Source organism: Athalia rosae, chromosome 2 (genome assembly GCF_917208135.1).
Source record: "Athalia rosae chromosome 2, iyAthRosa1.1, whole genome shotgun sequence".
Lineage (NCBI taxonomy): Eukaryota > Metazoa > Arthropoda > Insecta > Hymenoptera > Athaliidae > Athalia > Athalia rosae.
Window position 1 is genome coordinate 29,184,980 of NC_064027.1, and position 12,856 is coordinate 29,197,835.

Below are 12,856 nucleotides of genomic sequence, written 5' to 3' on the forward strand. Positions count from 1 at the left end.
AGCTGGAGTCAGGTAGCCACGAGCGTGGGGTCTTGTTGTGGGGCGTCACCTCTACTCAGCCCTGAAGGTGACGTCTCACAACAAAACGCTAGCTGCTGGCTACGCTGACTCCAGCAAAGCTCGGGCTCCCCGACTCAACTTCAATTTGAAATCAAAAAAAGAACATGTCATTATTGAATTTTATACTTGAATTACAAAAATAATAGGAAAAAATTTTTGAACAGTTAACGAGTAAAAAACAATCACAATCGACAATTTTTCGATATTTTCTATGATTTTTGACCAGAAATGTTTTTTTTTTTTTTTGCTGCAAGGACCCCACTTGATTAATTATTCATTTAAAAAACGAGTGGAATACCTCAAAATAACAAGTAAAAAATTTTGTTTTCAACCCACCCTAATAGATAGGTTTAATAAAAAAAAAAAAGCGAAGAGATTCTAGTTAACGAGCCTAGCAGCACTTGAAAATATTGACTTAATCGGTTGAATAGTTTTTATGAAGCTATTGTGATTTTTTTTAGTTATTAATGAAGAGAATAAAAAAAATTAAAAATAAAAACCAAGGAGAACCACAGATGGAGGTATATTTTGATACGTTACTCGAAAATCTAAAAAAAAAAAAAAAACTATTACCGTGTAATTGTATTTTTCAAAGTTTAGTCACAAATCACCTGTACTATTTTGTATATAATTATTATTTCAAATGTTACATGTATTATCGTGCGCTGCTATTATAAGTATATATATATATATAAATTTTAGTAAACTAAGAGTTTCAGAAAGTTATAAAACTGATTCTATTTTTATTCTCAAATGTTCCGAAGAAATTGAACAAAAATATTTTCAATAATCTTTAATTTTGTTTTCGACTCACCAACTGCAGAAGAGATCGAATCTCTCGGGTCAGCAGCAGTGGGAGTTAAACGTATGTTTGGTTGCCTGTCACAAGGCACCGATGTTCGTTATTCCTGAAATTAGAAAACCTCAAGTCCTCTCAAGTCAACTGTTACAGTTGTATGATCGAACCGGTCTGCGCTGCTTATTACTGACATTCTATCACCATTAGTATCTGTTTCCATAAAAATGTCGATTTAATCTGCAAAAGGTTTTGATTCTTTTTCTCATTCAAACACCGTGAGAAATGAACTTACCAAATTTCGCGGTGAAGGGGCTCGAAAGGGTAGAGTTGTTCAGAACGATCGTGGGAGTCACGTCGGATTCCGAAATGACGTTAATTTGGCATAATATAAACAAAGAAATTTATTGATTACGATAAATGCGTGAAACGTTGACGATGTGCAGCACGTGTGTTTATTATCAACGGTATGAACTCCTAGTGTGTGTGTGTGTGTGTGTTTGTGTGTGTGTGTGACATAGTAAAAAGCGTATAGCGATAATTAGTCACCGTTAAAAACTTCATCGTCTTATAATTAATTGTGCAAATATTTATTCTTCCATCGTACAACCGTCGAGATTATCAGTTATACTTGCACTTTGAAAAGTCCATTTCCGGATGCTGCTGCATGAATCTGAAAAGAATTATTTCATCACATGAGGACACGGATATTCTCGGCGACCGATTACCGGAGTGTAATCGGTATCGATCGATCTGTCGATCGGAGGGACGGACTAATGAGTTTCTCACTTTTTGATAACGTCTTGTTTTTTCTGTTCGTCCGAAGTGGGTAGTCCCAATTCCTTCTGCCTCTGATCGTACATCATTTTTTCCACCAATCCTCTGGTCTCCCCGTCCAAATCCGAAAGTTTGCTAGGTTCGGGGTTCACTTTTTTCGTACTTATTTCCGGATCGGTAGTAACCACGTGAGCCCACCATTGCATTTTATTCACCTTGCGACAAAGAGAAAAGCAATCTCCGTTTAATACTTGGAAAAAAAAAATACGGCGGGACTAACGGTCCGCTTATAAATCTACGAAATAAACGTTTCTTCGTTTCGGATTCAATTACAGGATTAAAATCCTTTCGCTAAAACGGGTGGGCGTTCTGACTCCGAGCACTTTCGATTATCAGCAAGTGCATCTCGCCGTGAAAGAAGTCAGACGCCACTCCGCCGTCACTACGCTGGGCAATATGTTTAGCAACGGACTTGAAACGAATATTATTTTGTCTTTTATCTTTCTTTTTTTTTTTTTGCCCCCCCCCCCCACCCCCCGTTTCCTCTCGAGCGTGTATTCCGTCGAGTATTTATTTAGCATTCGTTTCAGTTTTGCCGCAACGTTGACCCGCCCCTTGACCCGGACTCGGGGAGTGGGCTACTCGAGCGAACCCGTAAGGCCGGCTAGAAAATCATCGGCGCAACGACATCATACCCCGAAAATATTCGTTTCGTTAGATGATTCACCTTTTCCAAATTGATCACCAGCACCGCTCCGTCTTCGATCACCCAGGTCGATTCCTCCAATTTGACTTCGTGTGGAAAATCACCGTCGATTATCGGCGGTCGTCCTTTTACACCGCAGGTCAGATGCTTTTTAGTTATCGATATGGACAGGTCTTTCGGCCTTGCCAAGAAATTCACCTTCAGGGGCACCTTTAACTGAAACGTTAAAAAATATCGACGTACGTTAAAACCTCGCCGTATCCCGGTGATGTCGGAAAAAAAAAAAAACAATATCATTTCAATTCTTTGACAATCGATTGCGTATAAATTGGAAAGAGAAATATCGAAAATCCTTAACGGAGTGAAACGAGATCGACGTTTGTTTCTGTACAAATATTCGTGTGTATCGAGGTGCACTTGGGCAACGCGTAGAGCGATAAAATTTTATCGCTCCAAATAGAAGGGTACGTAATTGTAGTTTAACAGTGTTTGCATTGTTTTACAAAATCAGTTTTGAAGTCATGTACATTTTTTTTCACCATTATAATTAGATCGTTACGTGTCTCTGCAAACTTCTATGTTGGGACATTATATTTTCATTGCGCAATCGGTAACGCTCCAATTGGTAGTTGGTATACGTAGAGATATATCTATGTACCAATATACCACGGGTCTTTCGATTCCCAACTTTTCATTTCAAACGTCGTTTAAGCGATGTTCGCCACGGGATTCCTCGCGAATACGCGCAAATTGTTCTCGCTTCGATTTCAATCCTTTCGAATAATCGACCGAATCGAAAGCAAAACACCGTACAAAGGTGGTCGTACGAAGTTGAAGAAAATCAATTTTCGCAACAGGACGAAGATTGCAAATTAAACGGTCGAAAGGAGTGTTCGAAAAAAAAAAAAAAAAAGAAAAGAATATAAAAGAAATAAACAATTCTATCAATGGGACAAGGACGAATGATTATTTCCGTTCTATGCACAGGTATACAACTGCACAACCTAATCCTAGCGAAGCATACCTCTATCAATGTACCGAGACTCACGGACAACCGATCGGAACGGACGTGATGAAATTTCGCAAGAGAAGGTGGTGCAGCGCACACGCTTCGACGGACAACAGACGCTCGTTCAATAGGGGGTCCGTTTTTTCTATTCTCTTCATCAATAATTATCATTTCGACTGCTTCGACGTTCGAGAGAAGACGAGAGGAGAGGAGAAAAGTTCGTCACGTGGAGAAGCGTTTCCTCTTGTTCGGCTGTACGACCGAGTCGGGCAAAGAGCCAAACAGCTGATAAAACCCGATGCAAATCTGAGGAATGAAGGTAGCCGATCGTCGGTGCATAATTACAGAGATACGGGAGTAACGCGCGTAAAGATTTCAACTCAATTCGGTCCTCCTCCGCTCTTTCCTCTCCGTACTTTTTCTCCCACGAAGAAAGACACGCGGAGTTGCGCGCCTGAGTCTGACGCGGCGGGTGCAACAGTGCGTGGAAACGGATCATGGCTACCAACTTTAACCCGTTAACAAAGTGGAATACCATTATAATTATAATTGTTGTTGTTATTATTATTATTATTATTATCGTTATTGTCGGGTACTCCGGCGGTCTAGTACACGTCGTAACAAAAGGTACGCGCGACTACCACCTATTTCAGCATTCAGGTCCAACTGCAGCTCCGGTGTAATAAATAGGTGTGCGATAATACCGCATGAAAAAAAAGTTAGGTAGGTAGGTAGGGGGGGAAAAAAGAACGAACAATAAAAGGAACAACTTATGGAATTATGCCTTATACGTTGCGTGCGTTCAGAGGGGAATCGTAATTTTTAATCTCCGATAAGGTATAACTGCTGCTGCTGCTGCTGCTGCTGCTGCTGCAACGTACTACTATAAAGACGTGATGTCATACGATTCAACCTGTCACCGAGGCCAATGCACGAACGAACGATCCTCCTTTCCGACTGTTATACGTATCTCTATATATTCGTAATGTCATGCATACGTACGTAAGATAATAGAAATGAGAGAAGGATCTTACAAGAGCGTTACCGCGCGCTACAGGTTTGTATGCATCACGTTATGCAGGAGGATACCGCGATCATCCGGCGCATCGAACTGTGCATGGAAAAGAGACACAGCTGGATCGTCGTTTCTTCTGCGATTGTCCTGATTCCGATACGGAGTCGACGATGGTGAATTGTGGAAGAGAAAAAAAAAACGGAAAGAATGGGAGAGGACTTTGAAATTTTCCTCGCAAATCAATTGACCCGCCACTCCGTATATTTATTCGTCGCGAGTGAGTCGGTATAATTTAACGAAGGCAGAATTTCGTTGAAATTCTTTTTTCTTTCATTGAAATCTCAACGTTAACGACGTGACTCTTTTTTGGTCGAGATAAAAGTCGATTTACCGACGTTTTTAGATATGCAGGGTCATTTTATAGTGCACGAACGCTCTTATCGTTCGATCGCTCTTAAATTCGTATTGAAAAACGGGATTGCAACTGATTGCCGGAAAAAAAAGCACTCAAAGAGCGATTAAAATGAGAAGAAAAAAAGAGGGATTGAAAAAAAAAATAAAAATAAATAATTAAATCATCTCCTTGGTATTTTATCTTCGCGTAACCTTTGCAAGGTTGAAAAATAATATCATTAAAGTGTCCGAGTTTTTTTTTTTTTTTTTTTTAAAAAAAAAGAAACGCTCCAATTACTCGGATCGATCAAATTTTTATCACCTTTCAATGAATCGAGTTTCCTCTCGATTTTTGTTTGCCGTTCAGCGATATTTAAATTCTCATGCAAATTCGAATGGAAGTTTGTAATTTTATTTTCTGCCGTTTCGTTACACACGATTTGAAAATCGTAGGACTATTTGAATAAAGTGGACTCGTTGTACTATCACTTTTTCAATCATAGGCCTTATTATTCGACTGGTAACGAGTGAAGTCTATTTCTCAACCGGTATTAAACGTACATACATAAGTATACACGTATAACGATTTGCGATTTAAGAATTCGTTACGTTCCCGCGGCAAAAGATCAACTTTAACGCTCGGTGGTTAGATCGATCGAGTTGGGTTTATCCTCGCAGTTATACCTAGTTAACGTTTTGTTGCATCAGGAAAATGAGCGTGTAAAAAATTCAACCTTGCAAAAAAATAAAAATAAATAAAATAAAATAAAATCTATACATCTACCTCTTTTGTCTTCTTTTTTTTCTTTTCGAATACAAAACCCACACGAGAGAAAGGGACGTTCGATTGAATTTCGACACGAGCAGTTTTGTTTGTTCTATTCGATAATAAAACCACGTGAAAAATAATAATGAACGTAACAATAGGACCGATCAAAAGCTAACGAAGTGCACGTCGCGGGCTGAGGTGCGCAACAAAAATCGGCAATCGGTCCACCGACGAGGAATAAAGAGATAAATGGGAAAGAAGAAGAAAAAAATAAAAACGCAGAGTTTCGCAGCCCCATTTTGTCTAGGTGTAATTGTATAATGTAATGCTTGTTACTTAGAACCAGTTACACGATTTTCTCATCAGAAACTTTTACGAGATATCCTGGGCCGCTTAAAAAAAAAAAATAAATAAATAACACGTAGTTGGGTGTATAACGTGTATCAAGTACGCGTACCTTAATTACAAACTTAAATTAACACGGTTTAAAGCGACTCGGGGCCTCGTTATGTACGCAGTTATGTATACGGCGAATATAAAATAACGTTATAACGTGAACTTTAATCTTACGAAAACTACGACCTCGAATAACGTAATTTGCGGGTAGCCGTGTGCACTGTTCGACCAATTATTGTCTACGGAGATCGCATCTTTTTTTCAATTCATTTCATACCTCTTTTTTTTTTCTTTTTTTGCTTCTCTCGTTTCAATTCGAATGTGCGAATTCGGAGGGCGATTGTTCGCCAATTTTCGAAATCCTTCGCAGTTCATTTTTTCTCATCGTGTCGTAAAATGAAACTTTGAACAAAGCCGACGAGAACAAACGAAATTATCCTGCGTTATCTAGAAAAAAAAACGCACCATTGTGAATCTGATCGACAAGAACGTGTCGTTTGCTAATTGTAAGCTCGTGTCGTTCGGAGCGGAATCGGGGGTGATAATTGCGAACATCTGGAGTACACGAGATCGGCCAAAAAAATGGAAAATGCGAAAACGACCGGACGAGGGACGATCGCTGCGCGGCGGCTAGCGCAGCTCGGTGGCTCATGATGAATAGGAAAGGTATTCCTTATAAGGACGTATAATTGCGTCAGCGTCGTCGTAGTTAGCGCGCGCGGTCGAGGGTTAGATGGGAATAAATTGGTCGGGTGAGGTTGAGGTAGGCTGGATGCGCGATCGAGCCGACGACGGTGTCGATCACGAATTCTGCGTTATTGAAACGATCGTCGCAATTCTCGAGCGGTTTGACGCTCGTAGTACGGCGACCGTGGTTCGATAGTCCGAAGGCTGAACATCGCGCGCGTACTTACGCGTCCTAACGTCCCACTCGTCCGCGATCGCTCGGCAGAAGCGATTTATTCAAGCTGAATGAAATCCTTGATAGTCGGATAGTCGTCCGATAGTCGTATCGGTTTGTTGCGCAATCGAAATTCCTACTTCGTTACTCACACGGCCGAATATTTTTTTACTCGTTTAACCGCGAAAAAATATAAGGCTGAACGAATGAAAAATCAATAATGCGATAACAAAATTCCAACGGAACCTCGCAACCTCCCGGAACCGTACGTGTCCGAGACCGTCAAGGTGGAAACGGGCGACGCAATTTCACCGGTGGATTCCAATTATCGAAATTCGTCATTCGGGTTTTTCCAAAAAACAAAATCTCGTCTCACCGGAATACGAAATTCGGAATCGTGTTCGATCCGATTCACCAGGGCGTAACTTTTTTCCGCTTTTGAGAAGAATGAGGAAAAAGAAGTTTGGAAAAATGAGAAAAAAACTGGGCGCCTACGTCGCGACGAGAGCGCGTTTGACGATATCGAAATATGTTAAGGGCCGCCGTGAACCGTGCAGAAGGACGTTCCGAGTCGTTATATAACAACACGAATACCAGATGCGTAATGATATGCAGAAAATCTCGCATACGAATTAGTAAATGTATTCGAGTGTTGCAGGTTGTTTTTTTAAACTACATGGAACCGAACCGGCACCGCGCATCAACGACCAGAGAAGAAGAAGCACACGACGACGCGAGGACGGGTTATCGACACCTTGTTGTGTCACCTTTTCGTATCCCCGACCACGAGACACGTTCGACGGGACGATCCACGCGTCGCCCTGGATATCGTGGAAAAAAAGGATATGATGCGGCTCGATTTACGTTTTTTCAACGCGTTTCACCCCGACCTCGTGTGTTTCCTCGCGAACGCGGTATACGGAGTTCGACATTCGATGAGGATCTTCGAAATGTGTTTCGCGCGAGCGTGGAGTAAAAAAAAATACCCGAAACCCCGACGATCCGCGATGAGGTAATCCTCGATATTCCGATGTAACGTAATCCACGTCGCGGTTCCACCGACCGGTGGTTGGACCGAACGCAGCGAAATAACGACGCGGGAGCATCGCTAATTTTTCCACGCGTCACAGGGACATCCGTCGTCCAATCGACGATTTATTTCTCCCCAATATTCCTGCGCCGACGTCACGATCGCCGCTCGTCGCGGAAATACAGAAAACTGAAACAGCGGGGGGATTTTTTATTATTATTTTCGTATAACTCTCGCTTCTATTTTTGGATTGCGCAACAGCCAATCGGTTGTTTACCAGATACATTTACCGAACAACGCGTAACACGCCTCGATTCGACGCGAGAATTTCGTTCGCCTCGTACAACCGACCCGACGTACGTACCTACAATGTACCGAGTAGAACGCGTTTACGAGTACGTACGTCGCTGTCCTCCGGCGAGGGGGTCGAAGGGGAGGTATTATACATACATACATAAGAAAAGGAGATAACCGGCTCGGGCGTATCAAATGTTTTTCGCAGCGTAAAAATATGCTACGCCGGTATCGTACGTACGTACGTACGTTCGTTCGTCGGGTGCTAAGGTAGCGCGCGGTGACGGGAGCTCGCAAAGATCGGGCCGACCGACGCAATCGATTCCCGAGCAAAGACGACCGACCGGTTGGTTCGCCAAAAATTGGCGCCAGCTCTGACCGCGGGTCAAAGAACGGCCTTGCCTCCAACACAGTCACCGCCTTCCCAATACATCGAACGCGATACCCTCTCGCGCACCGCACGCTCGTAGCCCCGAGGTAGTTTTCCAACGTGAAACACACGCGCCCGTCCACGTATTATATGTATAGTAGCGAGTCGTCGTCGAGTCGGTCGCGACGTGCGAACGCCGTTGGAGAAACAACCGTTCGTTGCACAACCGATATACACGCTGTGCATAGGTGTGTGTGTATGCGTATGTACGTATGTGTCACGAATACACCGCGGAGGTTGAGGCATGTACACTCGGTGAAGGCGGCCGCCAAAAGTGAAATCGAGAAGGAACGCGCCGCCGCCTGCGGAGCCTCGAGAGAGGAGATAACTGGAAATGGGAAGTGGAAATGTTTGCGAGCGTCGTCCTAATGTACACTTTTGTTCTCCTCATTTTTCGAGGTGGAGGATAGACCGGCGTCGACCGGCGTAATCTTCGCTCCGATTTCGAGGTGCCGCAATTTCGGACCCTCGGAAACCCGGGGATTCGACGCGACGCGATATCTCCTCGAAATATAAGCGCGCGATAACCGCCGCGAATTTTTTTTGTAACTTTTATATGGTCAAGGTCCCGGATTCGAAGGATATGCTGATTTTTGCCACATTCCTCGCTCTCTCGAATCGAATCGAAGCCGCGGCGGCGGCGGCGGCGGTGGCCGCGCGCCGTCAACGCGACTCCGGGACCCGGCCGAGCAAATTGAGCGTGTAACGCGAAGGGATCGATTTCAACCCACTTTTCTCCACTTGCTTAACTCGATCGCGCCTTTTTTTTCTTTTTTTTTTTTTTTCGCATGTACGCCGATCCCGACGACGCGATCTACGGATCGCGCGACGTCTATTCCGCACCGCGAATGCCGCAAACAAAAAAAAAAAAGAAAAAAAAAAAAAACAACACCGAAAATAAGGGGGAAAGAAATTAGGGAGATTGGAGTTTAACGGGTCGGAAATCAGCGGCATCGTGTGGATCGAAAAAGTGAATCGTCGATTTCGGGACGACCGCGACCTCTCCGACCTCCAACTTCGCCAAGACTGTTTTATTAAAATCGGTTGTATAGAATACTGGGATCTTTCGATTTCTGAAAAAATTCATCATCTTCGGACGGGTCAACCGGTTTTTTTGTTTGTTTTATTTTTCCTTCGTTTTTAACGAGTAAAATTAATATGGTCACAATGACAAATTGGATCCAATATCGTTGTGCGGGATCAGAGATTTACGGTGAATTCGAAAATCGAACGAACGATCAAAGGATAAAGTCTGTGGCATACTTTTTGTCGTCGCACTACTTCGTTCTACGAATATATGAATTTTTGCTTTTTTTTTTTTCTCTCTTCCGAACGGGAATTCTAGAACATTTGCGTTACGCCGTACAAAACACAGTTTGTTTATCGAATCGAAAAATCTTGTCCCATTACCTAATTAGGGGCCTCCCACGCGATTAAATAGCACGTTGTATAAATTTCAAGTGTCAGGTCGATGATGCGAACCTCATTGACTCCCATTGTAATCGAAAGAATACAAACGGCGCAAGTCGTGCCGCAACGATTTATTATATATGTGTATAAATATAGGATTCCGCAACCGCAACAACGGCGTCTCGTCGAAACCCGCGCGAATATCAACTCCGCGAATACACGTGTACGTACGAAACCCGTACGGGGACGTGCATAGAAGGCGGCGGAGGAGCCGAGGGATCGCGGGACAAGAATTGCCTGAGAAAGAAGATCAAACGTCGTCTTTATATTCCGTAATAATTCAACGGTATCAAGTACAGAGGACGTATTTCATTCGCGTGTATACGCAACGATAGTGTCGCTTATGTATGTTAAAGGATCCGATACGCTATCGGAAAAATATTACAATGGCAACGAAATAACGATGATAAATTAATCGAATAAAATTACCATGAGAAAATAAGAGCTGAACGATTTCAACCAATTCTTACCTTTTCTCAAACTTATTTTATTCATTCATTCGTTATTTTTTTTTCGAACCCTCGATCAGTTTTATCCCTCTAATTATCTTCGTGCGTTATATTAATTAAAACTCTCGCTTTCCCACGAATTGAAATTCATTTCGGTTTCGAGAAAGGAGTTCAGGATTGTATATACGTAAACACATATTCACGGTGTTCAGTCTCTTTGCATCGGGATTCAATTATTCATCGAGTTGTGTTTTTTTTTCATCGCACACAATGTTGAAAGAAATTTCAAGAACGCTTGTTCGGTTCGGATTCTCTTGTACTCTTTTTTTATTTATTTATTTTTTTTTTATTATTCTTTTTTTGACAATCAATCGAAATATTGTTTCGCCAGTTGCGCGTATGAGTTATGGCGTACGGTATATAATAATACACTCGGCGCGTATCGAGCGAATAGGACGAGGGAATTCTTTATTTTGTTCATTTTTGTTTTTTTTTCCTCTCGAACGACAAACACCCGAATGATATAGGGGTACTCGTGTAGTTCGGGTAGTACATTTATACGACACGAAGAAGTATAATTCCGGTGTCAAGGACGCCGAAGGATGAGAAGATCCAACGGCCACAGCCAGCCGCCGGTCTATAACGAGATTTATTGGGTTATTTGCGTATATGTTACAAGGCTAGTTAAGGCGACACTAATACCTACACATCCCGAGAGTTCTGGAATGATGAGCGACGATTATTATTGAATCATTCGACTATAAACTCGTTATCCCGTTCGTTCGTACAACAAACTGTTTTTTTTTTTTTGGTTTGTTTCTCTCTCCTCGGAACATGAGCGATCGAAAGTGCAAAAGTTCAATCCATTAGAAAAAAAAAAGAGAAAAAAAAAAGTAAAATATCAAAACCGATGAGACGTCAATTTCTCAACACTTTCCGGAGTAAAGATATCCCGATGATTCAGAAAACGGGATAAATGATCCGTATGGATATTGGAACAAAACAAAAAATTATGGGCCGATGTTCTCATAAAGGGCGTTGACGTCATACGTTTGAAAGAAAATGAAAGGAAAAAAAAAAGATATTTCTTACATACAAGTTGTCATTTATCTATTCGGTTTTCTCACTCTTGTATCTCCACATCAGCTATAGAGTTTGATGTTAAAAAAAAATGATCATTCGCAAATAATTCGGAATTGATATAGATTTTATTTTTTTTCCTTCTCAAATATGATTGAGAACGCACGATATTTCATTTCTCGCAGATCTTCACTTCGCATAGATTATTAGCTATTACCCAAGCGTTGACGTTATACAACTGTGGACAGCGGCGGATACTAATTAGACAAAAATACTACCGCTGCTAATTATAACCGTAATAACGTTGATATATCAATGATAGCGATAATTGAAAAAGAGACAGAAACACCGCGGTAATTATAAGGAGTGAATGATAGCCGCGATCGCGACTTAGCAGTTTTGTCAAAATTTAATTTTGCAAAATCCACGGGTCAAAATTTCGAGTAACTGACGACGACGATTTTTTCGCGACATGCAACCCAGAGATAAATTCCCGTTTACTTTACTCGATCTAACCTAAACTTCATTTGAACCAGTCGACGCGCTATCTCCCGCATTTTAATGAATTAAGGTTAATTGCTGAATATATAAAATTCATCCGATAGAACGTCTCTCGTTACGGTACGGGGATGGGAACGCATCGCTCCGTGGTATGAAAAGTGCGCAGCGCGTGCGCGCGAATAAAATTTAAATATCAACAAAGAGTTGAATACAATGTGAATAAAAGAGATACACATTAATTGACCGTCGAGAATGGGAGGTTAATTATTCCTTTGTCTTTATAAATCTCCTGCCTACTTAGCAACTCTTATTATACAATTGGAAATATACCTGCGGCTTCGAATCACTTGATGGACCATATCGAATATCAAACAATAGGAAATTAAGAAAAATTCAAGATTCTCGATCATTGCGTCAATTTTATCCGGCGCAATGATCGATTATTTTCAATGTGAAAAAAAATAAAGAGAAGAGAAAGAAAAATAATGCCACATAATAGAAGGTTGTTGAGCAAGACGAAGTCTGACTGCGAGATATATGGTATATAATAGTGACTATACGCGTGTCTCAATTATTCCGAAACAAATCGCTGGAGTCGGCGAGGAATCAGCCCTTTTCTGATCCCACGAAATTTTCGAGTCAAAATTAGGGTGTTGCATAACCCGCGGGGATATAGGGTACGTACGTACGTACCTACGAAGGTATCGGCGGTGAACAAATTTACTAATTGCGTTGGAGCGAGGTCTCCGTGAAATAAGGAAGTAAAAAACGAAGAAAAAG

The 12,856-nt window shown here is 41.7% G+C and overlaps 1 protein-coding gene across 1 annotated transcript in view; it reads right to left on the reverse strand.

Annotated features, from left to right (window-relative positions):
• Positions 1–1,242: 1,242 nt before the first annotated feature.
• Positions 1,243–12,856, reverse strand: part of LOC105692492 (nuclear migration protein nudC) — a 78,851-nt gene continuing 67,237 nt past the window's right edge. The window contains exons 5-7 of the mRNA XM_025747095.2: positions 2,361–2,555; positions 1,646–1,848; positions 1,243–1,529 (exon numbers count right to left, since the gene is read on the reverse strand). Coding sequence (XP_025602880.1) covers positions 1,478–1,529; positions 1,646–1,848; positions 2,361–2,555 — 450 coding nt within the window. The 3' untranslated portion in view covers positions 1,243–1,477. The remainder of the gene's footprint in view (positions 1,530–1,645; positions 1,849–2,360; positions 2,556–12,856) is intronic.